The sequence below is a fragment of the Melanerpes formicivorus genome, unplaced genomic scaffold, assembly GCF_026170545.1.
Source record: "Melanerpes formicivorus ecotype bairdi unplaced genomic scaffold, bMelFor1.0.p_v2 SCAF_4, whole genome shotgun sequence".
NCBI classification, from domain to species: domain Eukaryota; kingdom Metazoa; phylum Chordata; class Aves; order Piciformes; family Picidae; genus Melanerpes; species Melanerpes formicivorus.
In genome coordinates this window covers 38,088,965-38,115,808 of record NW_027142356.1, presented here as the reverse complement: position 1 = coordinate 38,115,808, position 26,844 = coordinate 38,088,965, and the positions used below count along the sequence as shown (strand labels likewise).

The following is a 26,844-nucleotide window of genomic DNA, read 5'->3' as shown; positions in this document are numbered from 1 at the left end:
CCTTCCTGGCATTTGCACATTTGCATTTTCCCTTCAGATGTCAAAACCAAAGATAATGCTCCATTGCTGGTGGTTTGGGAAGGGAGGGGTAGGCCAGGGACTTTGCAGTCTCCACACACTCAGCCAGCGAACATCCTCTGTGTGCAGCGTGAGGGACTTAGTGTGCAGCAACAGTAGGTCACTGTTAGCCAGGACAAGGAGGAGACATTGAGATTCAAAGCCAGCATTCTGAAAATTGTCAGTATCTTCTGATCCATTTCCCCACCACAGAAAGCAAGCAGCTCTCCCAAGGAGCTTTGTGAGCGTGGCACAAATCTAACTGCGAATGGGCGACTTTTGTCCCCAGGGGCCTGAATGTAGGCTTGTTCTGGGACCAGCAGTGCATACAGAACACAGAATTAACCAGGTTGGAAAAGGCCTCAGAGATCATTGAGCCCAGCCTATCACCCAACACCATCTGATCAACTAAACCATGGCACCAAGTGCCTCAGCCAGGCTCTTGTGAAACACTTCCAGGGATGGTGACTCCACCACCTCCCTGGGCAGCACATCCCAATGGCAAATCTCTCTTGACGGGAAGAATTACTTCCTAAGACCAAGACTAAACCTCCCCTGGCACAGCTTGAGACTGTGTCCTCTTGTTCTGGTGCTGGTTGCCTGGGAGAAGAGACCAACCCCCACCTGGCTACTGCCTCCCTTCAGGGAGTTGGAGAGAGCAAGAAGGTCTCCCCTGAGCCTCCTCTTCTCCAGGCTAAGCAACCCCAGCTCCCTCAGCCTCTCCTCCCAGGGCTGTGCTCCAGACCCCTCCCCAGCTTTGTTGCCCTTCTCTGGACACCTTCCAGTACCTCAACATCTTTCCTAAACTGAGGGATCCAGAGCTGGACACAGGACTCACACATATCAGGGTTGCTTGTAGCATCTCCTGCAGCCTCAGATGGATGACAGCAACCTCATTCATACAAGCTCACAGTGAAGAAGTTCCTCCTTGTGTTGAGGTGGAACCTCCTGTGCTGCAGCTTACATCCATTGCCCCTTGTCCTATCCCAGAGTGGAAGTGAGCAGAGCCTGTCCCCTCCCTCCTGACCCCCAGCTATTTATAGACATTGATCAGATCCCCTCTAAGTCTTCTCTTGGTGGAGGTTTTGGTTTTGCTCCTGCCATCTCATCACATGCAGAAATAGTTTGCTGGAGGTTTGGGTCCTGCCATCATAAACAGAAACAGTTTGGTGGGTTTGTTAGGGTTGGAAGGGACCTCAAGGCTCAGCCAGTCCCAATCCCCCTGCCATGGCCAGGGACACCTCACACTGCAGCAGGTTGCTCTCAGCCACCTCCAGCCTGGCTGCAAACACCTCCAGGCAGGAGGCTTCCACCACCTCCCTGGGCAACCTGTGCCAGGCTCTCACCACCCTCATGGGAAACAACTTCTTCCTAACATCCAATCTCAATCTCCCCATTTCTAGTTTGGCTCCATCCCCCCCAGTCCTATCACTCCCTGACACCCTCAAAAGTCCCTCCCCAGCTTTCTTGGAGCCCCCTTCACATACTGGAAGGCCACAATTAGGTCTCCTCAGAGCCTTCTCTTCTCCAGCCTGCACAACCCCAACTCCCTCAGTCTGTCCTCACAGCAGAGCAGCTCCAGCCCTCTGCTCATCCTCGTGGCCCTGCTCTGGACACCTTCCAGCACCTCCAGATCCTTCCTGGCACAGAGGCTCCCAGAAGGGGACACAGTGCTCCAGGTGTGGTCTCAGCAGAGGGGAATAGAGGGGATGTTTGGTCAGTGCTGCCAAAGGAGGTTCAAGCAGCAGAGCTGTGTTCAGAACACCTTTAAAAAAGCTTCAGCTTCATATGCCTTGGCCAAAACCTTGGTTTTGCCTTCTTAGCAGTTCAAGATGCCCAGTGGAGATTTCCCAGGTATAATTATAGTAGGGAAAGTACATAAAATATTCACTGGAGTCTGCAGCAAGCAGTGAAAGCTGAGTTTATGGGTTGGTAATGTCACATAAGGGCTTATCTTCTGCACTTTGCTGAAGTGCTTTCTGTGGTTTTGCTGCAGGCCATAATGGACTTGAGAGGGGAAGATAGACCAAATAATAAGAGATTTGTAAGTCAGATAAATGAAGTCCCTTGGTTTCTTTTAACCACCTGCAATGGTGTTGCCACTTCTGAGGCCTTTCATGACAATGCATGGAAAAGCCTAAAGGTTCTCTGCAGTGTCTGTCATTTGAAATGGTACTTAAGCATTCACACCCTGGGCTGCAGATAGAAGACTCCTTCATAATAGTAAAGGTGAGGAAGACCTTTATGAGAAGCTGTTGAAAATGTTGTTGGGTTTTACATATGTATATATGAATTAATTTGTATGTATATATATTCATATATATGTGAATTATAGAGACAGTGATGGAACTACAGACAGTTGTCAGAATCATAGAGTGGCCTGGGTTAGAAGAGACCTCCAAAAGTCATCCAGTCCAACCCCTCTGCAGTCAGCAGGGACATCCTCAACTAGATCAGGTTGCTCAGAGCCCTCTCCAGCCTCACCTTGAATATTGCCATTGGGATGTGCTGCCCAGGGAGGTGGTGGAGTCAACATCCCTGGTGGTGTTTAAGAAGAGCCTGGATGAGGCCCTTGGTGCCATGGTTTAGTGGATCAGATGGTGCTGGGTGATAGGTTGGACTTGATGATCTTTCAGGTCTTTTCCAACCTGGTTAAGTCTATGTTCTGTAAGAAGTTGCTCCCCAGGAGGGTGGTGAGAGCCTGGCACAGGTTGCCCAGGGAGATGGTGGAAGCCTCATCCCTGGAGGTGTTTGCAGCCAGGCTGGATGTGGCTGTGAGCAACCTGCTGCAGTATGAGGTGTCCCTGCCCATGGCAGGGGTTTGGAGCTGGCTGAGCCTTGAGGTCCCTTCCAACCCTGACAAATCTGTGATTCTACAGTAGGCATGGTTGAGGAGCAAAAGAATCTTGGCTCCTAGGAAGTGCCACAACTATATTTAAAGTAAAAGCAGCAAACAAAAGCTGCTGAGGAGGGCTTGTAGTAAATGTGGTTCAAATTTGCCACGTCAGGGAGGAGCTGAATCAGCCTGGTGGAGAATCCAAAGAGAAATGCACTTGGCAGTGCTCATGTGCTGGAGCTGGGGCTCTGGGCAGCGAGAGGGAGGGACTGGAACTTCTCAATAATCAAGACAAATTCAGCTTAATTGTCTGATCAGGTTTCAGTGCTAGAGGGACCAGTATGTCAGAACATTGTACAAGCTGTTTAAGCAGGCTGAGGGAGATAAAAGAAATTGAGTGAGAGGAATGGCTTTGTGCATGAGCCAGTGGCTTATATCTGCCTAACTTAGAGCTGGGAAGTGCAGGAGCTGAAGGAACTCAGGGCAAGATGTTGATTACCAGAGCCCAGAAGCAAGCAGGAGCGGGCAGTTGTGATTATTGTAAGTCATTGAGGTGAATGTGATGACAGAATGAGCTGCTGCTGCATGTGAGAACAGAGCTGTGTCACTCTGGGGAACTTCATTTGGAAGGCTTGATGAAGGGTTTGTTTGGGTACCTGTGAAACATCACCAGGCAAGCATCAAATACTGGGTGATAGCTCTGCAAAACAAATGTTATCAAACCTGGCGTGGAAGAACTCTGCTTTCAGGCAGTCTGGCAATAGATCACAAGGGATTTATCCACCAGACTGGACACTAGGAGTTGTCTGAAGAAAAGGCCTTTAAGATCATCCAGTCCAAACTACCATGACTACTAAACCTGAAGCAGCACACCTCCAGGTCCTTGGACACCTCCAGGGGTGGTGACACAGCCACCAGGACAGGTTAGGGCTGCCCTGCTGGAAAGCAGCTCCACAGAGAAAGGCCTTGGAGTGCTGGTGGGCAGCAAGTTCCCCATGGGACAGCAATGTGCCCTGGTGGCCAAGAGAGCCAATGGGATGCTGGGGTGCAGCAAGAAAAGTGTAGCCAGCAGGGCTGGGGAGGTTCTTCTCCCCCTCTGCTCTGCCCTGCTGAGACCACAGCTGCAATCCTGTGTCCAGTTCTGGGCTCCCCAGCTCAAGAGAGACAGAGACCTGCTGGAGGGAGTCCAACAGAGAACCAGGAGGATGCTTAGGGGACTTGAGCATCTCCCCTGGGAAGAGAGACTGAGAGCCCTTGGGCTGTTTAGTGTGGAGAAGAGAAAGCTAAGAGGGACCTGATCAATATCTATCAATATCTGAGAGGTGGGGGGCAAGTGGAGGAGGCCAAGCTCTTTGCAGTGATGCACAGGAATAGGACAAGGAATAATGGATACAAGCTAGAACACAGCAGGTTCCACCTCAACATGAGGAGAAACTTCTTGACAGTGGGGGTGGCAGAGCCCTGGAGCAGGCTGCCCAGAGAGGTTGTAGAGTCTTCTCTGGAGCCTTTCCAACCTCACCTGGATGTGTTCTGTGTGACCTGTCCTGGGTGCTCCTGCTCTGGCAGGGGGTTGGACTGGATGATCTCTGCAGGTCCCTCCCAACCTCTCATGTACTCTGACACTGTGACTCCACCACCCCCCTGGGCAGCCTGTGCCAAGCCCTCAGTCCTATCACAATGGCAGGACAAAAGCCTTGAGTTCATAGGCAGGAAGGAATCAAGTCAGGGCAAGGATCTGCTTTTGTCTGTGTTTATGGTATGTATGCATATGGGGAGTAAGCTCAATCACATCACAGCCAGCACTTGATCACTTCAAAATTAGAAGGGAATGCAATGATCTTTGAGGCCTTTCCACCCTGACTGATTCTATGATTCTATGTCTATCACAGATCTTACAGAGAGGCTGGGGAATGCACCTGTGATTTGGAGCACAGCCTTTTTGGTCCCCTGCCCATGGCAGGGAGGATGGAGTAGATGATCTCTAAGGTCCCTTCCAGCCTTGAGCCCTTCTAGGAGTCTGTGAAGCGTGTGGGGATGTTAGTGCAAGTGCAGGGCAGGGAGTGGTGTACAAGGTGCAGGCAGCAGCTCGGGAAGAGCTCTTCCAGCCAGCTAGGAAATGCATAACAAGAATTGGTGATGACAGCCTGAAGCAACGCCATCAAATCAGCTATGAATTAGCCATCTGTTTTTGCAGCTAATTCCCAGCAGAGTCCCCATCTTCTGCTTCTTCAAACCAGGGTGGGACAGTCTTCTGGAAAGATTTCTGGTAGCTCTAAACCCAGGCAGTGGGGTCTGTAATGGGCACAGAGCAGGGAACATGGCAGCAAGAATCATGGAATTGTTGGGGTTGGAAGGGACCTCAAGGATCAGCCAGCTCCAACCCCCTGCCATGGGCAGGGACACCTCACACCACAGCAGGTTGCTCACAGCCACATCCAGCCTGGCTGCAAACACCTCCAGGGGTGAGGCTGCCACCACCTCCCTGGGCAGCCTGTGCCAGGCTCTCACCACCCTCCTGGGGAAGAACTTCTTACAGAATACAGAATTAACCAGGTTGGAAAAGACCTCAGAGATCATCCAGTCCAAGCTACCACCCAACACCATCTAATCAACTCAACCATGGCACCAAGGGCCTCATCCAGTCTCCTCTTAAACACCTCCAGGGATGGTGACTCCACCACCTCCCTGGGCAGCACATCCCAAGGGCCAATCTCTCTTGCTGGGAAGAATTTCTCCCTTACCTCCAGCCTGAACCTCCCCTGGCACAGCTTGAGACTGTGTCCTCTTGTTCTGGTGCTGGGTGCCTGGGAGAAGAGACCAACCCCCACCTGGCTACATCCAGTCTGAACCTTCCCACTTTTACCAGGAGGGTGGTGGAACACTGGAACAGGTGGCCTGGGGAGGTGGTTGGGGCAACTATCCCTGGAGATATTCAAGGTGAGGCTCAACAGGGTTCTGAGCACCCTGCTCTAGCTGGGGATGTCCCTGCTGAGCGCAGGGGGATGACCTTTGGAGGTCCCTTCCAGCCCAGCCCATTCTGTGCTTCTATGATTCTATGTATCTGTACATGCTTTTAGTACAGACATTTTACTCCACCTTAAACAGTTCCCTTTGCTGTCAGTTACAAAGCAGGGGAGAGGTGGTGAAGATCCTCATTGTGACAGGTAATTAGGAGCTTGGTCATTAGGAGCAGGTCACTTCATTTCTGTGCCTTGTTTGACCACCAGCAGAGAGCCAGCCCAGCTATCCTCAGTCCTTCCCTTCATCCTGGAGAGACCTGTGGGAGGGATTATGCAAAGATATTCTTCCAGAAAGACCTAGGGAAACCCAGAAGCTGAGGTAGGGCACAGGGATGAGAGAGCTCCTGTCTCAGAAGGCATTTGCATCAGCTTGGTCAGCAATCCACCCCTACTGTGAACCTTGACGACACAAATACAATTGTCCTGGGATTGGTTATGTAATGAGCTTGCTTTGCAATTTAACTAATGAGTGTGCTGAGAGCCCAGATTAATCTTTTAACTTCACTGATTTCTCCCAAGAGAAAACATACAGAGCCTGGCTAGCTGTAATATTATCCTCTCCCACCAGCCAGAGTGACTTGGCCACTTGAGTGTTTGTTTTGCTTTGCATGCACAGAGCTCAGATCTTTCTGGAGGGGGCTGGAAGGACCCCAGGTTTCACTTGAGACAGTACAGCTGGGCCTGTGGGCTTGGTGAGGTGCTTGGTGCCATGGGTTAGTTGTTTAGCTGGGTTGGATTGGTTGATGGGTTGGACATGATGATCTTGAAGGTCTCTTCCAGCCTGGTTTGGTTTATTCTAAATAAAGTTTATTCTAAATAAAGTTTATTCTTTCCCAGTTGGAAGCCCTCCTGACAGATGCCAGGTGAGCTCTTTTTGCAGAACACAGAATTAACCAGGTTGGGAAAGACCTCAGAGATCATCCAGTCCAACTTACCACCCAACACCATCTCATCAACTAAACCATGGCACCAAGGGACTCATCCAGGCTCTTCCTAAACACCTCCAGGGATGGTGATCCCACCACCTCCCTGGGCAGCACGTTCCAATGGCCAATCTCTCTTTCTCCTAACATCCAGCCTAAACCTCCCCTGGCACAGCTTCAGACTGTGTCCTCTTGTTCTGGTGCTGGGTGCCTGGGAGAAGAGACCAACCCCCACCTGGCCACAACCTCCTTTCAGGTAGTTGTAGAGAGCAAGAAGGTCTCCCCTGAGCCTCCTCTTCTCCAGGCTAAGCAACCCCAGCTCCCTCAGCCTCTCCTCCCAGGGCTGTGCTCCAGACACCTCCCCAGCCTTGTTGCCCTTCTCTGGACACCTTCCAGCAACTCAGCTTCTTTCTTTGGTTGGATGATTTTAGTTGCTAGCATGGTTGCTGGAGCCTTTCCAGCCCCATCTGGATGTGTTCCTGTGTGACCTGTGCTGGGTTCCATGGTCCTGCTCTGGCAGGGGGGTTGGACTGGGTGATCTCTGTAGGTCCTTTCCAACAGGTTCCTGTGAGCCTGTGGTTTGTTGTTGTGGATGGTTAGGTTCTGTTACCCAGCAGGACCAGGTTGAATTCTGTCCTCTCTCAGCCCATGAATGCTGTCCACTCCAGGAAGGAGGAGTTGCAGGGCTCATTAAGGCTCATTGATTGAGGACAAGAGATTGTGTTAATGCTGTGAGCTTAGTTTCTTCATCATGCTGCTGCTGCTCTTCTCATGAGCCTTCTAGAAAATGTAGAGGTACAGAAGATAGATACAGCAATGGTTATGGAAAATGAGAGCTGATTTCCCAGAGTAACAAACACTGCCTGAGATCCTGGCCATCTCCAAACTGCACCAAGCAGGCCAGCTTTGGAAGCCAGCATCTTATTTAAGCTGTCACGCTGTGGGGAGCTGCCAGTTTAGCATCAGTGATTAATGACTGCAAGAGTCCAGAGTTTCCTTTCCAACCAGACTGTCAGTGGCACTCAGCAGTCCCCAGAGAGTCCAGAGTACAAGTGCATGGCCTGGCAATCTTTCCTTTCATGCTTTGTGATCCAGTGCAGGCTGCTGATTGCCCACAAAGAGGAAACAAGGAGAGGGAACTGACATGGAAACATTCACCTTCATTTTAATGTCTATCCACCTCACTTCCCCAGCTTTGTTCCTCTTCTCTGGTAATGCCTCTGCAAACCAAAGTGTATGTGTGGTGCAGTCCCCCATGAACACACTGAATCAAATGTCCAGGTGTAGATGAGCCCTGTCACCATGGAGGTCAAGGGGGGAGGCAGTTTCATCTTGAAGACTCCCATCTTCTCCTACCTGGTTTGTCCCCACCACCCTGAGCCATAATCAACAGCTCTTGGTGCTCTTTCCCTGGCTACCTGTTCTTGCTGCTCCTCCACTAAGGCAGAGTACCAGCCAGGGCCACTCACCCTCTGCTTCTTGGTCCCCATCCTACTGTGCACCCATGGAGGGGGCCATGGACAAGGGTATGTCACCATCGAGGGGCCCTCACACAAACACTCGACAGCACTGTGATTCCTTGTGTACTTGAAAGCACTTGGAAGTATTTAAGGCCAGGCTGGATGTGGCTGTGAGCAACCTGCTGCAGTGTGAGGTGTCCCTGCCCATGGCAGGGGGGTTGGACCTGGCTGATCTTTGAGGTCCGTTCCAAGCCTGACAGTGCTGTGAAAGAGACAGCACAGCTCAGCCCTCTGCCTGGTCTGTGTGGACAGCAATGCAACATGCCCTGGAGACAGCTGGTTTCTTTCCTCTTCTTCCAAGCACTCTGTAGGCTGGCCCAGAGCAGGGGCTGGCAGAGAGGAGAGATCAGCAGCAGGCAGAGATCTGCTTTGTTTAATCTCTCCACCAGTGCATTGGCTGTGAGCAGAGGTGATGAAATATTTAGCTACTAGACCCTGCCCCAGCCCTTCAGGTTTACCTTGAGTCCATCTTTGGTCATCTGGCCGAGGTGGCATTGTTCCAGAAGGTACAGGTCCACAGCAGCCTCTCTTTTTCCTTCCAGTTCCTGCCCCCTCCCTTGCTTTAGAGCTGGCTCACAGCTGATCCTGTATGAGCCACCTTACAGCCCTCAGCCTGCAGAGTAAGCCACAGGAGAGCAAGTAGCTTTCTGCCAGGTTATCTCCCTGAACTGGCATTTCATGGGAGGGGACACCCCCCACCAGCAGCAAAGATCTGGTTGGGAGCAGACAGTCTGGACAAGGGCAGATGGCAGCATGGCTCCAGCACCAGCACAGGCAGTGGTGTGAAAATGCAGCTCTTTCCTAGCACTGCTTTTATTGCCCACATTTCTAAGGGGGTTGGACTGGATGACCTTTGGAGGTCCCTTCCAACCAGGACCATTGTATGATTTGTCTGCTCCAGCTTCGTGGACCTCCACAGAGGCTGCACAGGGCTCTGTGCTTGCAGGACACAGTGATCTGTCCAACCTTCCACAGATGGCATCCATTACAACATTCTCATCCAGCATTTGATTATTAGCATTTCCCATAATGTGCCTTGACTGCTCCTCTAACCTTAGCTTGCACAGCATGTACTGCCAACCCTTGCAATATATGCTGAAAGCATTTAGCTGAAGTAAATAAGTGAGTAAGCCTAAGACAATAGAATTTATGGCATCTTGTCCTCCTGGAAATCATTTCAGCAGTAGGGAAGCATCTGCAACGTGGAAAGGCCTGTCACAGGATCACAGAACTGTCAGGGCTGGAAGGGACCTCAAGGCTCAGCCAGTTCCAACCCCCCTGCCATGGGCAGGGACACCTCACACTACAGCAGGTTGCTCACAGCCACATCCAGCCTGGCTGCAAACACCTCCAGGGATGAGGCTGCCACCACCTCCCTGGGCAGCCTGTGCCAGGCTCTCACCACCCTCATGGGGAACAACTTCTTCCTCACAGCCAAGCTGAATCTCCCCATTCATAGTTTTGTTCCATCCCCCCCAGTCCTATCACTCCCTGACACCCTCAAAAGTCCCTCCCCAGCTTTCTTGGAGCCCACTTCAGATACTGGAAGGCCACAATTAGGTCTCCTCAGAGCCTTCTCTTCTCCAGACTGCACAACCCCAACTCCCTCAGTCTGTCCTCACAGCAGAGCAGCTCCAGCCCTCTGCTCATCCTCATGGCCCTGCTCTGGACATCTTCCAGCACCTCCAGATCCTTCCTGGCACAGAGGCTCCAGAACTGGACACAGAGCTCCAGCTGTGGTCTCAGCAGAGTGGAGCAGAGGGGCAGAATCCCCTCCCTGGCCCTGCTGGCTCTGCTTCTCTTGCTGCAGCCCAGGATATGTTTGGCTTCCTGGGCTTTTACATTCTGTCCTCAGACTGTGATTTGCAGTCGAGACAAACCCTACCCAGCTGCTTGAAAATGAAGCAGACCTGAATAAGTGACTTTTTCCCCTCCCCTCCCCTCCAGTGTATGAATCTCTTTGATGCAAGTTTCTCAAGCAGTTGTCTTCACACCAGTCAGATCTGGGAGATGCTGCTGGCATTTCAGTGCTAAACAATTAATTGTAGCAGGGAAATGCTCTCACTTTTATTTTTTTTTTTTGGTGTGTGTGCTCTTGATGAAGAAAATCTGCCAGAGCCTTTGGCCAGCTGCAGGTAAAGGAGAGGCTCTGTAACCAATGCAGTACACAGACTGCAGCTCCCAGGAGATCCTTCTGTGTTCCTCCCCAGCAGGTTCAGCACAGGATCTTCCATCAGCAGCTATAGCCCAAGCAGCTCACAGGAGATCCTTCTGTGCTCCTCCCCAGCAGGTTCAGCACAGGATCCTCCATCAGCAGCCACAACCTGCAGCTCCCAGGAGATCCTTCTGTGCTCCTCCCCAGCAGGTTCAGCACAGGATCTTCCATCAGCAGCTATAGCCCAAGCAGCTCCCAGGAGATCCTTCTGTGCTCCTCCCCAGCAGGTTCAGCACAGGATCTTCCATCAGCAGCTATAGCCCAAGCAGCTCACAGGAGATCCTTCTGTGCTCCTCCCCAGCAGGTTCAGCACAGGATCTTCCATCAGCAGCTATAGCCCAAGCAGCTCCCAGGAGATCCTTCTGTGCTCCTCCCCAGCAGGTTCAGCACAGGATCTTCCATCAGCAGCCACAGCCCAAGCAGCTCTTTGGTTCAGAGCCAATAAACCAGTCACCTTCTAGGGAAATAGTTAGGCTGGTATGCTTAAGGAGTTATTACTGCCATGCTCCAGAGTGAAGCACCTGGACAGGAATGAGTGCCCAAGAGGGCTGTCTGGGTGAGCAGCACAGCAGAGAGCCTTTCTTCTGAGCAGAGACTCAGAGAGTTGGAGTGGGAAGGGAAACTAGGGAGAGTGCCATGTGTGGCTGTCAAGGCTGGGTGCCTCCAAAAAGAAGCCACAAGTAGAGATCTCCAGTGTCTGGAGTGCCCAGCCCCATGGGTGGGCACAGGAAGCCGTGGATTTCCACACATAAATCCTGAACCCTTATCAATCTGGCTGCAAGGATTCTTCCCTCTCTGTTCCCATGGGAGAGAGATGCTTCCTTATCTGGTGACAACAGGGGACTATCAGAGGATTCATTGACCTGAGTAACTTCCCCCTCCCCTTTTAATCTTGAGAGCCCTGGAGGTCTTTGGGTGAACCACAGGTGGGGAGAAGGGAAGCATTGGGCTTTCTGGTTTGGTGTAAAGGACCTTTGCTATGCTCACCACTATGCTGTGCAGTTTTTCTAGCACTCATGAATTGCTTTTCTGTTGCTACCCAATCCGCTTGTGTGGGCATTGTTCTTTTGCCCCCTTTGGAGCAACAGAGCAATCTGTCCTGCCTGAGGGAGGTGTTTCTCCCCCTCTGCTCTGCTCTGGTGAGACCCCACCTGGAGCACTGTGTCCAGTTTTTGAGCCCCTGTTGCAGGAAGGATCTGGAAGTGCTGGAAGGTGTCCAGAGAAGGGCCAGGAGGATGAGCAGAGGGCTGGAGCTGCTCTGCTCTGAGGACAGACTGAGGGAGTTGGGGTTGTGCAGGCTGGAGAGGAGAAGGCTCCCAGGAGACCTTCTGGTGGCCTTCCAGTATCTGAAGGGGGCTCCAAGAAAGCTGGGGAGGGACTTTGGAGGATGTCAGGGAGGGATAGGACTGGGGGGGATGGAGCAAAACTAAAAATGGGGAGATTCAGATTGGATGTTAGGAAGAAATTCTTCCCCATGAGGGTGGTGAGAGCCTGGCACAGGTTGCCCAGGGAGGTGGTGGAACCCTCATCCCTGGAGGTGTTTGCAGCCAGGCTGGATGTGGCTGTGAGCAACCTGCTGTGGTGTGAGGTGTCCCTGCCCATGGCAGGGGGTTGGAACTGGCTGAGCCTTGAGGTCCCTTCCAAGCCTGACAATTCTGTGGTTCTAAAGTAGGACATCAGGAGAGGGGAAAAGGCATTTAAGCAACCCAGCAACATCAGCATGAGAACAGCTGAGTTTGAACTGGCCCTTCGTCTGGAAACTCAGGAAAGCCTCCAGCAGTGGGAGTGGGTGAAAACTTGGCTAGTTCCTAAGGTGGAAATGAAGTTGTGTAGCTGAGTGTCTGATGTGGTCACCTGCGACAGCAGGGCTCTGGGCTTTCAGATCCAGGGCACTCAGCCTCACAGAGACCTCCCATGTGAGGAAGGATTTAAACACAGGCTTTGCTCTGCAGGGATGTATCTGCTGATGTTTAAGCTTCTGTAGCTTAAGCATGTTTTTGAAAGTACATTGCATATGCAAAGTGCAGTTCTGCAGGCAGCTGACGCAGGAGGCTTGCATGTCTGCCCTTGTGACTCTCCTGGACATCTGCTCCCAAGCAGGCTGAGCCTCTGAGCATTGGGCTGCAGCAAGAGAGCTGTGGCCAGCAGAGTGAGGGAGGTGATTCTCCCCCTCTGCTCCACTCTGCTGAGACCACACCTGGAGCACTGTGTCCAGTCCTGGAGCCTCTGTGCCAGGAAGGATCTGGAGGGGCTGGAAGGTGTCCAGAGAAGGGCCAGGAGGATGAGCAGAGGGCTGGAGCTGCTCTGCTGTGAGGACAGACTGAGGGAGTTGGGGCTGTTCAGTCTGGAGAAGAGAAGGATCTGAGGAGACCTAATTGTGGCCTTCCAGGATCTGAAGGGGGCTACAAGAAAGCTGGGGAGGGACTTTTGAGGGTGTCAGGGAGGGATAGGACTTGGAGTGGTGGAACAAAACTAGAAGTGGGTAGATTCAGCTTGGATGTTAGGAAGAAGTTGTTCCCCAGGAGGGTGGTGAGAGCCTGGCACAGGCTGCCCAGGGAGGTGGTGGCAGCCTCATCCCTGGAGGTGTTTGCAGCCAGGCTGGATGTGGCTGTGAGCAACCTGCTGTAGTGTGAGGTGTCCCTGCCCATGGCAGGGGGGTTGGAACTCAAACAGGGGGATTGAGGTCCCTTCCAAGCCTGACAGTTCTGTGACTGACCCTATTCCAGTGGAAGAGCAGCAACACTTCAGTACCGCACAGTGCCCTGGCTCTAGCATGGCACTGCTGGCACACACCTGGGTTTTGGCCAACTGTGCCAAGCACTGGCAGGCTGTTTCAGCAGGGACCTATCCCAGATTTCCCTGAGCAGCTTGGAGCAGAGGTGCTGTGCTGTCAGGACAGCAGATGCAAATTACTCCTGCAAGCAAACATCCAAGAGCCTAAGGATGCGACGGTCACACTTGCTGGCAGGGCTTGACAGGCCACTTATGGTTTCTTCAAATAAATGTGTGCCAAGGGGTTTTATAATCAGAAGCAGCAAGTATGCTTTTAAAATGTTTGAAGGGAAACAAATTTATGTAAGAATGAATTGGAGGCCAAGACCTGGTAGCCAGAGATGTTTCCATCAGAGGCTGGGGATTTCCTTCTGCTTGTTTCTGCGGTTGTTTCCTTCAAGTCCACCCCCAAAGCTGCTTTGTTTCCTGAATAATACTTCCTTCCCTAGGAACAAATGCTTATGATGGCTGCAGTCATTGCATTTAGTAGTGCTTCACAGAATCAACCAGGTTGGAAAAGACCTCAGAGATTATCAAGTCCAACCTATCACCCAACACCATCTAATCAACTGAACCATGGCACTAAGTGCTTCATCCAGTCTCCTCTTAAACACCTCCAGTGATGGTGCCTCCACCACCTCCCTGGGCAGCACGTCCCAATGGCCAATCTCTCTTGCTGTTAAGAAATTTCTCCTCATCTCCAGCCTAAACCTCCCCTGGCACAGCTTGAGACTGTGTCCTCTTGTTCTGGTGCTGCTTGCCTGGGAGAAGAGACCAACCCCCACCTGGCTACAGCCTCCCTTCAGGTAGTTGTAGATAGCATCAAGGTCTCCCTTGAGCCTAAACACCCCCAGCTCCCTCAGCCTCTCCTCACAGGGCTGTGCTCCAGACCCCTCCCCAGCTGACTCTAGGGCTTACAAAGTTCCCCTGCATGGTTTATGTCTTCACCACCAACTTCAAGAGTGCAGGAAGGAGGTGAAGGTTGAGCTTCCATAGCAGAGACTCAGGGTTAGTGCTTCAGGGCTTCATCTTCCTTCTCCAAGGGAAAAGCCAACATGAATCTTCCTTCTCTGAAGCAATTTTCAAGATGGTCTACTTGACTTCATTACATTTTGAACCCTGTTGGTTGCAAGGCTGAAAGAAACACGAGGAAGAGCCGAACCGAAAATGAACTTTGGTGCAAGCCGGAAAGAAAAGGAAAAGCTTCAAATTCCACCGAGCAGCCTGCACATGCTTAGCTGCCTGCGGGAGCAATGACCAGGAGGGTGTGGTTTTCTAAACCTCAAATTGCCCAGGTTTATGCAATTCAGCTCTTCTTTGTCTCTGTGCCTCCTGCCATGCCACAGGCTTGCCCAGCTGCCGGGGCTGCCGGCCGCTCACCGCCCGCAGAGCTGCGCGGTGCACCCGCGCCGCCGGTTGTGTGCCCACAGGACTCCACCAGCAGTGGATGAGAGACACAGCAGAGGCAGGCATGTGAGTTTACAGACTTGTGTTGGGTTTGCTTGGTGTTTTGGGGGGGTCTTTTGTGCTGTTCCCACTTTTACCTTTCAGCTGGGAGGAGGGAAGGTGGAAGGAGATGCTCCGGCAAACTGAAGCAGCTTTGGTTGGCGGCAGGAAGGAGTTGGGTCCCCAGTCTCAGCCTGCACCCTCGGCAGTGCCATGCAGCAAGGCAGCAATAAACCTTTCTTGTGCCTGCTGTCCGTGCTCCTCTCTCTCCATAATCTAATGCACAGGGATTACTTTCATAATCTCCCAGAGGAGATAACATCTGGTGCACCTGCAGGTCGCTGTGTTTCTTGGTAGCCAGCATTCAGATGCTTCTGACACAGATGCTGTGTTGCCTGGGTGCAGAAGTGCCATGCTCAGGTCATTACCCTTTGGGGTTGTTTTTGCTAGCTAGATGTGTTTGGTTTTCTGCTTTCCCTTTGCTAAGAAGGTTGGCTTTCCAGACAAAGTCTGTTAGAATCCAAGTGACTCTGTGCAGAGGTGCCATTTGTGCTGCAGCTGCTTTTAGCCCATTGCTGGCTGGTTGCTGTTTGTGGTTTGTTTGGTTTTTTAATCCTCTGGAAAACCATTTCTCCCTCCCCCCCCAGGTTAAAGCCTACAAAGTCTTGCTGCAGCCACAGGAGATAAATTGAGGCTACATTCACCCTTACTGCATCTTGTAGCTTCATTTTTATACATATAACTGCAGCTGAGGTGAGGAGAGAATCATGGAATTGTCAGGGTTGGAAGGGACCTCAAGGATCAGCCAGTTCCAACCCCCCTGCCATGGGCAGGGACACCTCACACTGCAGCAGGTTGCTCACAGCCACCTCCAGCCTGGCTGCAAACACCTCCAGGGATGAGGCTGCCACCACCTCCCTGGGCAGCCTGTGCCAGGCTCTCACCACCCTCCTGGGGAACAACTTCTTCCTAACATCCAAGCTGAATCTCCCCATTTCTAGTTCTGTTCCATCCCCCCCAGTCCTATCACTCCCTGACACCCTCAGAAGTCCCTCCCCAGCTTTCTTGTAGTCCCCTTCAGATACTGGAAGGCCACAATGAGGTCTCCTTGGAGCCTTCTCTTCTCCAGCCTGCACAACCTCAACTTTCTCACTCTGTGCTCACAGCAGAGCAGCTCCAGCCCTCTGCTCATCCTCCTGGCCCTGTTCTGGACACCTTCCAGCACCTCCAGATCCTTCTTGTAATAGGGACTCCAGAACTGGACACAGAGCTCCAGGTGTGGTCTCAGCAGAGCAGAGGGGCAGAATCCCCTCCCTGGCCCTGCTGGCCACACTTCTCTTGCTGCAGCCCAGGCTCTGCTTGGCTCTCTGGGCTGCAAGTGCTCACTGCTGGCTCCTGTTGAGCTTCTCCTCCCCCAGCACCCCCAGGTTCTTTCCTCCAGGGCTGCTCTCAAGCCAGTCCCTGCCCAGCCTGTATTGGTGCCTGGGATTTCCCTGACTCAACTGCAGGACCTTGCCCTTGGTCTTGTTGAACTCTGTTTGGGTTTTATCTCACTCTGTCCTCCACTTTAAGCTAATACTCAGTTCTTTAACAGTTTTGTAATTCAGTGTGGATGTGAAATGTTTGCAAACCTGTGGGTGGATATTGAATGCACCTAGCTTCTTACAAGGTTCATTTCTGCCAAGCCTGATCATTCATGTGAGAAAGTTGTGTAGGCACAGAGGTGCTAACACAGAACCCAAGGCTGCAATCGGGATACACGGACATCCTCACACACTTAGAGTACTCAGCAGACAAGAAGTGTCCAGGTACATAATTCAGCAGGACTCCTTCAAATGTTTAAGGCTAAGAATGTTTCAGGGTGTTTTTAGTGACTAGGTAATTAGTGACAGAACAAGAGGGAATGGCCTCAAGCTGTGACTGGGTAGGGTTAGACTGGGCAGTAGGAAGAAGTTTTTCCCAGCAAGAGTGGTCAGGCACTGGATCAGGCTGCCCATGGACCCAAGCCTGGCTGTGTTTGAAGGTGGTTTGGATGTGGTGCGTGGGGCTATGGTTCAGGGGTGAGCCTTGTAGAGTAGGGTTCATGGTTGGATTTGGTGATCCTGAAGGTCTTTTCCAAGCTGAATGTTTCTGTGGTTCTGTGACTGCTTGTGTCAAGATCTTGGCTGCTTCGACACCTACAAAAGGAAAATGTTAAAACCAGAAGTGGTGTGCATTCTGGACTTGCGTTTCAGCTTCCTGACGTGTAGGAGAGGTTTCCTCCACCAGCAGGAAAACCAAGCACACCTTAGGTGACTGTACTGGGCAGTCCACCTGTTTTCCCCACAGTCTCCTGTAGAAATGGAGCCTCCTCTCCATGCCACCCTCCAAAGAGCTCCTCAGTTGCTCGTTCAGGTTTGTGCACAACATCCCCATGGCCACTCCAGCTCTTTATTGAAACAGCACAGCCTGCTAAGTGCTGGTGCTGGAAAAGCACCAATGCTGAGCTTCAAATCAAAGCCAGGACTCATTGTCAGGCATTTTGGAAAGCCTTGGAAGGAGCTGCATCTTCCTTCAGTGCTCCTGTCTGCTTCCCTGAGACTGAAAATTGCTCTGAAGGAAGTAATCTGTTCCTAATTTGCTGGTTTACATTCTTCCACTCCAAGCCTCAGAGCCTGTGTGTGTTCTCCAAAGATACAAATTGAATCAGCCTGAGGAAGGTTGTCTCTTCATCATCCTTTCCTGCCCACCTGAAAATACTCTTCCTCCTGCTGATAATTTCTCTTACTGGATCGTGGTCCTTCCTCTACAAGTGTCTGTCCCTTTGCTTGCCCGGGCTCTGCCTTTTGGGAGGCCGTTCCAAGCTGTTTGAACTGCATCAGGACTTCATTGTAGCACAGAGCTGGAAAGGAGAAGGTTGCTGGCTCTGGCTTGTGATCATCTATCAGAAGAGAAAATTGAATTGTCTCTTGGAAGAGGTTTGAAGGTGCTGGCATCCTCCCCCGGCAAAGCTTTTCCCTTTGCACAATGTGAATCAATCTGGCAGGCGGGACGAGATGATGGATTAGCCTCGTTCCACTGCAAACCAGGAAATCGAGCACATTGTTTGCAGAAGGAAGGTAAATGACTAAAGGCTTTCAAATGCAAGAGAGTCTCCTCCAGGCTGGCTGCTGCGAGGAAGCAGCCAGTCCTGTCTGTGCTGCTGGGTGCTGCTGCCTGGCCTGTCTGCCTCCTCTCCCTGCAGCAGCAGAGGGAGGCCTGCAGCTGGTTTTGAGGGACTCTGTGGTCAGAGCTTTCTTTGGGAGGCTAATGAGGCTCCTGCGCATGATGCACACTGGTGTCATGCGAGGCTGCCTGATGTGACACTTGTTTGCAGCGCACAGAGGAGGCTCAGGGGTGACCTTATTGCTCTCTACAACTACCTGAAGGGGGGTTCTAGACAGGCAGAGGTTGGCCTCTTCTCCCAGGCAGCCAGCACCAGAACAAGAGGACACAGTCTCAGGCTGCGCCAGGGGAGGTTTAGGCTGGAGGTTAGGAGGAAGTTTTACACAGAGAGAGTGATTGCCCATTGGAATGGGCTGCCTGGGGAGGTGGTGGAGTCACCATCACTGGAGGTGTTCAGGAGGAGACTTGATGGGGTGCTTGGTGCCATGGGTTAGTTGATTAGGTGGTGTTGGATGACAGGGTGGACACAATGATCTTGAAGGTCTCTTCCAGTCTGGTCTGGTCTGGTCTGGTCTATTCTATTCTGGTCTATTCTATTCTGGTCTATTCTATTCTATTCTATTCTATTCTATTCTCATCCAGTTCTTCTACTGTGATTTTTGCTCCTGAGATGTAGAAAGATACAAGAAGCAAGGAGGACATTGAGGTCCTGGAAAGTGTCCAAAGCTGGTGAAGGTCCTTGAGCACAAGTTTCATGGGGAATGGCTGGGACAGCTGTGGTGGTTTGGTCTTCAGAAGAGAATGCTGTGAGGGGAGACCTCATTATCCTCTACAACTACCTCGAAGGAGGCTGCAGCAAGGTGGAGGGGGAGCTCTTCTCATGTGTAACAAGTGACAGGACAAGAGGAAGCAACCTCCAGTTGTGCCAAGGAAGGTTGGGAAAAAACCTCTTCACAGAGAGGTTTATCAGGCATTGGGATGGGTTGGGCAGGGAGGTGGTGCAGCTGCCATCCCTGGAGCTATTTCAAAGACACATGGGTATGGTGCTTAGGGACAGAGTTCACTGACAGTGGCTTAGCAGCAGTCATGGGATTGCAAGCTCTAGGCAAGCCTTTGGACTTTATGATCTCAAAGGTCTCTTCCAGCCTCCACAGCTCTATGATTCTGTGATGCAATTGATCTCTCTGAGGCTTTTCCCAGTGGTCCAGGCTGGAAACTGTAAAAGATGATTACCTGAATCATGTGATTCCAGGGGAGTCGAGAGGGAAGCAGAAACTTTCACCTCCAGCAAAGGTTCAGGGAGTGGTTAGCCAGTGGATTCTGTCATGTACAGCCTCCTGCAACAGCATAATGTTGCCCTCCCTCTGAGTAAACATCAATCACCTCTTCACAAGGAAATCAAACAGCCTGGAGCTTCCTACCTGGCAAGACTCTGTGATTTTGCTTTAATACACCTGCAGCATTGCCATTAAAACCCAGGGCAGTAACAAAATGATGGTTCTGATGTGCCAGGGATTGCTTCTGAAGGGCTGAGAGCTGCTTCTCTGTCTGGACTTAACACACTTGTTGGGAAGTGACTTGCCTGAGCATGGGTAAATTGCACTCCAGTTTTGGATGCAATTCCAGGCCACTTCCTGCCTGTCTTCTGCCTGGTCTCCTTCCCATGCATACAGCTGCATGGTAAAGATGCTGGATAGGATAGGATAGGATAGGATAGGATAGGATAGGATAGGATAGGATAGGATAGGATAGGATAGGATAGGATAGGATAGGATAGGATAGGATAGGATAGGATAGGATTAACCAGGTTGGAAAAGACCTCAGAGATCATCCAGTCCAACCTATCACCCAACACCATCTAATCAACTCAACCATGGCACCAAGGGCCTCAGCCAGGCACTTCCTAAACACCTCCAGTGATGGTGACTCCACCACCTCCCTGGGCAGCACATCCCAATGGCCAATCTCTCTTGCTGGGAAGAATTTCTTCCTCACATCCAGCCTGAACTTCCCCTGGCACAGCTTGAGACTGTGTCCTCTTGTTCTGGTGCTGCTTGCCTGGGAGAAGAGACCAACCCCCTCTTGGCTACAACCTCCCTCCAGGTAGTTGTAGAGAGCAAGAAGGTCTCCCCTGAGCCTCCTCTTCTCCAGGCTAAGCAACCCCAGCTCCCTCAGCCTCTCCTCCCAGGACTGTGCTCCAGACCCCTGTAGTTGAGCTGGAGTTAAAAAAATTATGGGTGAAGCTCTCCTTTTATTTGCTGCTCTCTTTGAAAGGTGATTTTTATTTGTAGCCCTTTCTGCTATGTATTTAGTGGTATCAGTTCACACAAGCTTGTGCAAGCAGAACTCAGTGTTGGGAAGTATCTTGTAGCATAGCTTTGGCTTTTCAGGGTGTCAGTCTGGGGAATCACCTAATCATGCCACCGCAGTTTGAAAGGATGTCACAGTTTAGATCCAGTCAGGAAAGGCTCTGAGGCAGCTGTGACTTGTAGGAGAGATTTCCAAGACTCTTAAAATCCCTTTTTACCAGGAGTCATGTGGAAATGGCGAGGGGGAGCAGGTACAACTCACTCCTGGGGAGACTTCTGTTGGAATCCTGAGGGTGAAGGTTTAGTTGTTCAGATGGTGTTGGGTGATAGGTTGGACTCAATGACCTTGAAGGTCTTTTCCAACCTGGTTAGTTCTGTGTTCTCTAATTTTTCACCATGAGAGCAGTCAGACATTGGAATCATCTCTCAAGGGGAGCAGTGGGTTCCCCTCCATTGGTCAGTTTTAAGGCTCAGCTCAACAGGGTGCTGGGCCAGTGTGGTAGTTTTAGCTTCCATTTGCTTCCAAGTGAGTTAGTCTGTTGGGGGGAAATCTCAACCCACTACAGCCAGAAAGGTTGGACCAAAGGATCCTGGGGTGTCCCTTCCAACCTGGTAAAGAACAAGGAAAGAATAACTAAACCCCCCCTTACCTGCCTGCCTGCAGCAGGTCACATCTGAGCATGTGGATGGATGCAGGAAGCAGGACAGTTTGAGCACATCATTCCTAATTAGTTTCTCATCGTGGGATTAAGCAGCACACAATTGGTCTCCACCCCCACAGAACCAGTTCTGGAAGCAGGTATGAGCTCAGCCAGGCTGGTGTCACTCACCTGCCTGTGCTGGCTGACAGAACCTTCGTTTCAAGGAGAATGTTACAAGGGCCATCAGCAGCCCGTGCATGTTAATTAGCATCGACTGGGGACTTCCCACAGAGCCTCAATTAAAGCAGTGATGAATCAACTCCAGTGAGTAGTGCTGTGCTCAGGGATGCTGCTTCCCAGCACTGAGAAGAGGGAGGCAGAACCAGGCTCTGGAGGATGTGTTTTGGTAGCTGAGGGCTTGGTCGTTATAATAAGCAAAATTCATTAGCTGAGACATGAATCTTAGTCATTATCCTGCTGCAGGAGGGAAACTATTGCACAGGCTTAGCCAGAGAGCTGCTTTGAGCCCTGCTCAGATGCTTGATGTTTCTCCAGTCCTTTGGATTTGGAGGGTGGTTATAATCAGAATCACAGAATCATGGAATTGTTTGGGTTAGAAGAGACCTCAAGGATCAGCCAGTTCCAAGCCCACTGCCCTGGGCAGGGACACCTCACACCACAGCAGGTTGCTCACAGCCACATCCAGCCTGGCTGCAAACACCTCCAGGGATGAGGCTTCCACCACCTCCCTGGGCAACCTGTGCCAGGCTCTCACCACCCTCCTGGGGAACAACTTCTTCCTCACATCCAATATCAATCTCCCCATTTCTAGTTCTGTTCCATCTCCCCCAGTCCTATCACTCCCTGATACCCTCAAAAGTCCCTCCCCAGCTTTCCTGGAGCCCCCTTCAGATACTGGAAGGCCACAATGAGGTCTCCTTGGAGCCTTCTCTTCTCCAGACTGCACAGCCCCAACTCCCTCAGTCTATCTCCATAGCAGAGCAGCTCCAGCCCCCTGCTCAGCCTCGTGGCCCTGGCATCTCAGCACTGGAATCACAGGAGCTGCCTGCTCCCCTCATCACTTAAGCAGACTGCAAGCTGCTCCTTACTTAAAAAGGTCCCCACAGGGTGTTGTGAGAACTCATTAAGTAGTTTGTCAAGCATGAAGAGGCTGCTGGGCTCGGAGCAGCACTTGTAAAGGCACGATGTAATTAAAGTCTGGCTTGCTTTATGATGTGTTATTAGCAGGGTTACCCATCACATGTCCTGCACTTTGTAGCTATTAAGTCTTATCTCATGGTCCCACGTGAAGATGCTGTGCAGCCTGAGGGTGGCTGGCACTGTGGCCATGGGACACAGAGTGAGGTGTGTAAAGCTTCAATGTCCTCTGGGGAGAAGCTCTCCAAGGTGCTCCTGCCCCTGCCCTTTCATTCCCTCCTCAGCAGCTGGCACTGAGGGTACAGAGGTAGCATTGTCTACCTGCCCTGCTGACCCTCTTGGGGCTCTGGGAGAGGACTGTGAAGAGAGATGAAGACTCACTATGGAGCTGTATTAAGTGAAGGTTTTCACATCCCCATGCATTTTGCTCTGCTTAGTGAGCTGTTGTTTAAAGTCAAGTAGGGCAGGCATGCACAGGGGATGCCTGGTCCACATGTGGGTTTGTCTGTGCAGATGCTGTGACCCCTTGCAGCAGTTTTGGGTTGCCTTGTTTTTGCCTGTGCAGTGAACATCCAGCAGGGCATGTACAGGTGCTCTCAGGATGCCTTTGTGCTGGCTGAACCATTCTCACATCATAGAATCACAGAATACAATCATAGAATGGTCCAGGTCAGAAAGGACCTCCAAAGCTCATCCAGTCCAACCCCTCTGCAGCCAGCAGGGATGTCCCCAACTGGATCAGGCTGCCCAGGGCCTCATCAAGTCTTACCTTGACTATCTCCAGGGAAGGAGCCTCAACCACCTCCCTGGGCAACCTGTTCCAGTGTTCCATCATCCTCACAGTGAAGAACTTCTTCCTGATATCCAAACCAAATCTGCTCTGTGCTAGTTTGAAGCCATTGTCCCTCCTCCTGTCACTGCAGGCCTTTGTAAACAGTCTCTCCACACTTCTTGTGATCTTCTCCAGGTACTAGCAGGCTGCTATTAGGTCTCCCCAGAGCCTTCTCTCCTCCAGGCTGAACACCCCCAGCTCCCTCATCCTGTCCTCATAGCAGAGGTCCTCCAATCTTCCAGTCATTTTCACGTCCCTCCTCTGGACCCTCTCCATCAGGTCCATGCCCTTCCAGCACCTCCAGATCCTTCCTGTAATAGAGGCTCCAGAACTGGACACAGAGCTCCAGCTGTGGTCTCACCATGTAAATGTTGTCCATTTTTGTACACATTCATGACACTTCATGTTTCTAGGTTGTAGTTTTGCTTGTACATAGAGCTTCCTTTGCTTTGTCACTGAGCTGGTCTGGCAGGGTTTACTTTGGGGGGGGGTCATTTCAACCCCCCACAGCGAGGTTGGCAGCCAGAGCAACCCGGCAGCTGAGAGCCCTAACTCACCTTTTGTTACATAACTAGCCATGCAATCTGCTAATTGAGTATGTCAAATGCCCATGGCATTTATTATGTCAATTAGAGTGAGCACATGTTTAGGAAGGCCTTTAGGAGCCAATCATAATTATTGCTCACACAGCCTTGCTTCGGCCACATGATTGACTTCCTCCGAGCAGGTAAACCCTCTGCCTTTGGGTAGCTGTTACCCACAGCCTGCCCACTGGGCTACAACTCCTCTCTGCACTTGGAGTGTGGGCTGGGAGTCCTGGCATAAGCTGCTGGCCCAAGGCTGGGGTTTGCTGGGCTCTGAAAACCAAGCAAGGAACGGAAATTATTCCCTCAGCTGACACAGGGTTTGACAACTTACAGGCATGCCCCAACCAAGGCTCCTCAGAAGCACAACCTGCTGAGGTGAGTTCCTCCACACAGCCAAGGGGGCTTAGAGTTGGGGTTGTGCAGGCTGGAGAAGAGAAGGCTACCAGGAGACTAATTATGGCCTTGCAGTATCTGAAGGGGGCTCCAAGAAAGCTGGGGAGGGACTTTTGAGGGTGTCAGGGAGGGATAGGACTGGGGGGGATGGAGCAAAACTAGAAATGGGGAGATTGAGTTTGGATGTGAGGAAGAAGTTGTTCCCCACGAGGGTGGTGAGAGCCTGGCACAGGTTGCCCAGGGAGGTGGTGGCAGCCTCATCCCTGGAGGTGTTTGCAGCCAGGCTGGATGTGGCTGTGAGCAACCTGCTGCAGTGTGAGGTGTCCCTGCCCTTGGTAGGGGGTTGGAACTGGCTGAGCCTTGAGGTCCCTTCCAGCTCTGACCATTCTATCATTCTATGATCTTTCCAGGTCCCTTCCCAGCCCTGACCTTCTGTGATTGTGTCTCTGGTAGTATGGGTAGGACATGGACTGCTTTCTTCAGATCTGGTCACTCAGATCTCCTTCAGCTCTTCCTAATAGCCTCAAAAAATTACCTCTGGGCTGAATCTCCTTCATTTTACCACAGGCTGAGCAAAGTTCTGCATCCAGGAATCTGTCAGAGACTCTCAGGTTTGCGTGGGTGTGCAGGAGAGGGAGATGAAGAAGCAGAATCTATTTCCATACATTCCAAACAGACATTTCAGAGATGTAATTCCACAACAACCAAACCCCCACCCCCACCACCCTTTTCCCAGCATTGCTTTGTTCTGGAAATTCCAGCACGAGCCAAAGGGAAAACAGTTATTTGGTGTTTGGGGTTTTGGGTTGTTGGGGGGTTTTTGGGGGGGTGTTTTTTGTTCTCAACCAATCTGGTTCTGGTTTTTGAAGTTCCTCTGCATGCAGGCAGAGGATGACATTGCTGTCAGGTTTCACAGCTTGAGCTGCAACTTGAAAAGCTGAGGTTATTCACCCTCTGTACTGCTGGATTCTGCTCTGCACTGGGAAATGCCTTTCATCACCAAAGGCTCTGCAAAATCCTCTGCTTGTTGGGAGCTCAGAGAAGGAACTTTTTTTAAACTAATAATAGCTTTGAGGGGAAAAAGAAAATAACCCCAAACCCAGCCTGTCTTCAAGCTGAGTCTAAGCAGCAGAGAGGTTTGGGAGCTCCTGTTTGTCTCAGAGACATTCTGTACTGATGTGCTGAGCTTTGAAGTCAATTATCTTCCCCCAAGAGCCAGTTCTAACGGCCTTTTCTAGAAACTTAGAAGCTAAGCTGACCTCTTATCTGCTCAGTCAATATCTCTGGGATCCCCCCCAAACCTTTTCAAGCTACTGGAGGTATGCAGCCTGTGGTCTCTGGTGTAGGTGATCCTGCTCTGGCAGGGGGTGTTGAGCTGGATCATCTCTCGAGGTCCCTTCCAGCCCCTGAAGTTCTGTGATCTCTCACCTCTGCCCACAACAAATCTCCACTGGAGATGGTCTGCACTAAACCATGGTGCCATGGGTTAGTTGATTAGATGGTGTTGGGTGATAGGTTGGATCTCAAAAGTCTTTTCCAACCTGGTTTCTCTTCTCTCTTTTCTCTTCTATTTTTTTTTCCTTTTCTCTCCTTTGCTTTTCCTCTTCTCCTTTGCTTTTCCTCTTCTCCTTTGCTTTTCCTCTTCTCCTTTGCTTTTCCTCTTCTCCTTTGCTTTTCCTCTTCTCCTTTGCTTTTCCTCTTCTCCTTTGCTTTTCCTCTTCTCCTTTGCTTTTCCTCTTCTCCTTTGCTTTTCCTCTTCTCCTTTGCTTTTCCTCTTCTCCTTTGCTTTTCCTCTTCTCCTTTGCTTTTCCTCTTCTCCTTTGCTTTTCCTCTTCTCCTTTGCTTTTCCTCTTCTTTGCTTTTCCTCTTCTCCTTTGCTTTTCCTCTTCTCCTTTGCTTTTCCTCTTCTCCTTTGCTTTTCCTCTTCTCCTTTGCTTTTCCTCTTCTCCTTTGCTTTTCCTCTTCTCCTTTTCTCAGTGTTTTATCAGAATACAGAATTAACCAGGTTGGAAAAGACCTTTGAGATCATCAATTCCAACCTATCACCCAACAACATCTAATCAATTAAACCATGGCTCCAAGTGCCTCATCCAGGCTCTAAAGCTTCCTCTGAACAAAGTTTAATGTAGCCTGAGTGACTGACTCAGCCCTTTGGCCTTTACTGCAGCTATGCCAAGGTTGGTGCAAACTAGGCTATGGTTTTCATAGAATCACAGAACTGTCAGGGCTGGAAGGGACCTCAAGGCTCAGCCAGTTCCAACCCCCCTGCCATGGGCAGGGACACCTCACACTACAGCAGGTTGCTCACAGCCACCTCCAGCCTGGCTGCAAACACCTCCAGGGATGAGGCTTCCACCACCTCCCTGGGCAACCTGTGCCAGTCTCTCACCACCCTCATGGGGAACAACTTCTTCCTAACATCCAATCTCAATCTCCCCATTTCTAGTTTTGCTCCATCCCCCCCAGTCCTATCCCTCCTGACACCCTCAAAGGTCGCTCCCCAGTTTTCTCCCTTCAGGTCCTGGAAAGCCACAATGAGGTCTCCTGGGAGCCTTCTCTTCTCCAGACTTTTATCTTATAGAGAGTCCTTAGAAATGTGACTCACTTCCTTTTTGGATGTAACACACTGCCCAGTGGTGTTACTGGAGTGGGGGTCTCTCTAGATCATTTCCCACAACTCTTTTCTAGCATTCTGAAGCAAGAAGGCTGCCCAGTGGCCTCCAAAATCCAAGCACTACCCTGAGCAGTGAAGTCAGTGCTAGCTAGCTGTGAAATACTGCAGCTGGAGGGAAGCACTCAGTGGTCCAAAACACAGCAAGGGGAAAGCTGCTGCCAGTTGAGAGAGTCTGGTGAAAGGGAATGAAAATCATGTTGCAGTTTCTCTAACTAATGGCAAATAGCTTTTTGTATGAGCATCCAATCTGATGCCTCCACTGTAGAACTCACTGGGAACTAGATGAACTGCTCTTGCTCCCTGGATTCTCTAGCAAG

The 26,844-nt window shown here is 51.1% G+C and overlaps 1 protein-coding gene across 2 annotated transcripts in view; it reads left to right on the top strand.

Moving 5' to 3' along the window:
- The first annotated feature begins 14,690 nt into the window (after positions 1–14,690).
- Positions 14,691–26,844, top strand: part of LNX1 (ligand of numb-protein X 1) — a 106,952-nt gene continuing 94,798 nt past the window's right edge. For both annotated transcript variants that reach the window (XM_068137691.1, XM_068137690.1), the window contains exon 1: positions 14,691–14,816. In XM_068137691.1, coding sequence (XP_067993792.1) covers positions 14,791–14,816 — 26 coding nt within the window. In that variant the 5' untranslated portion in view covers positions 14,691–14,790. The remainder of the gene's footprint in view (positions 14,817–26,844) is intronic.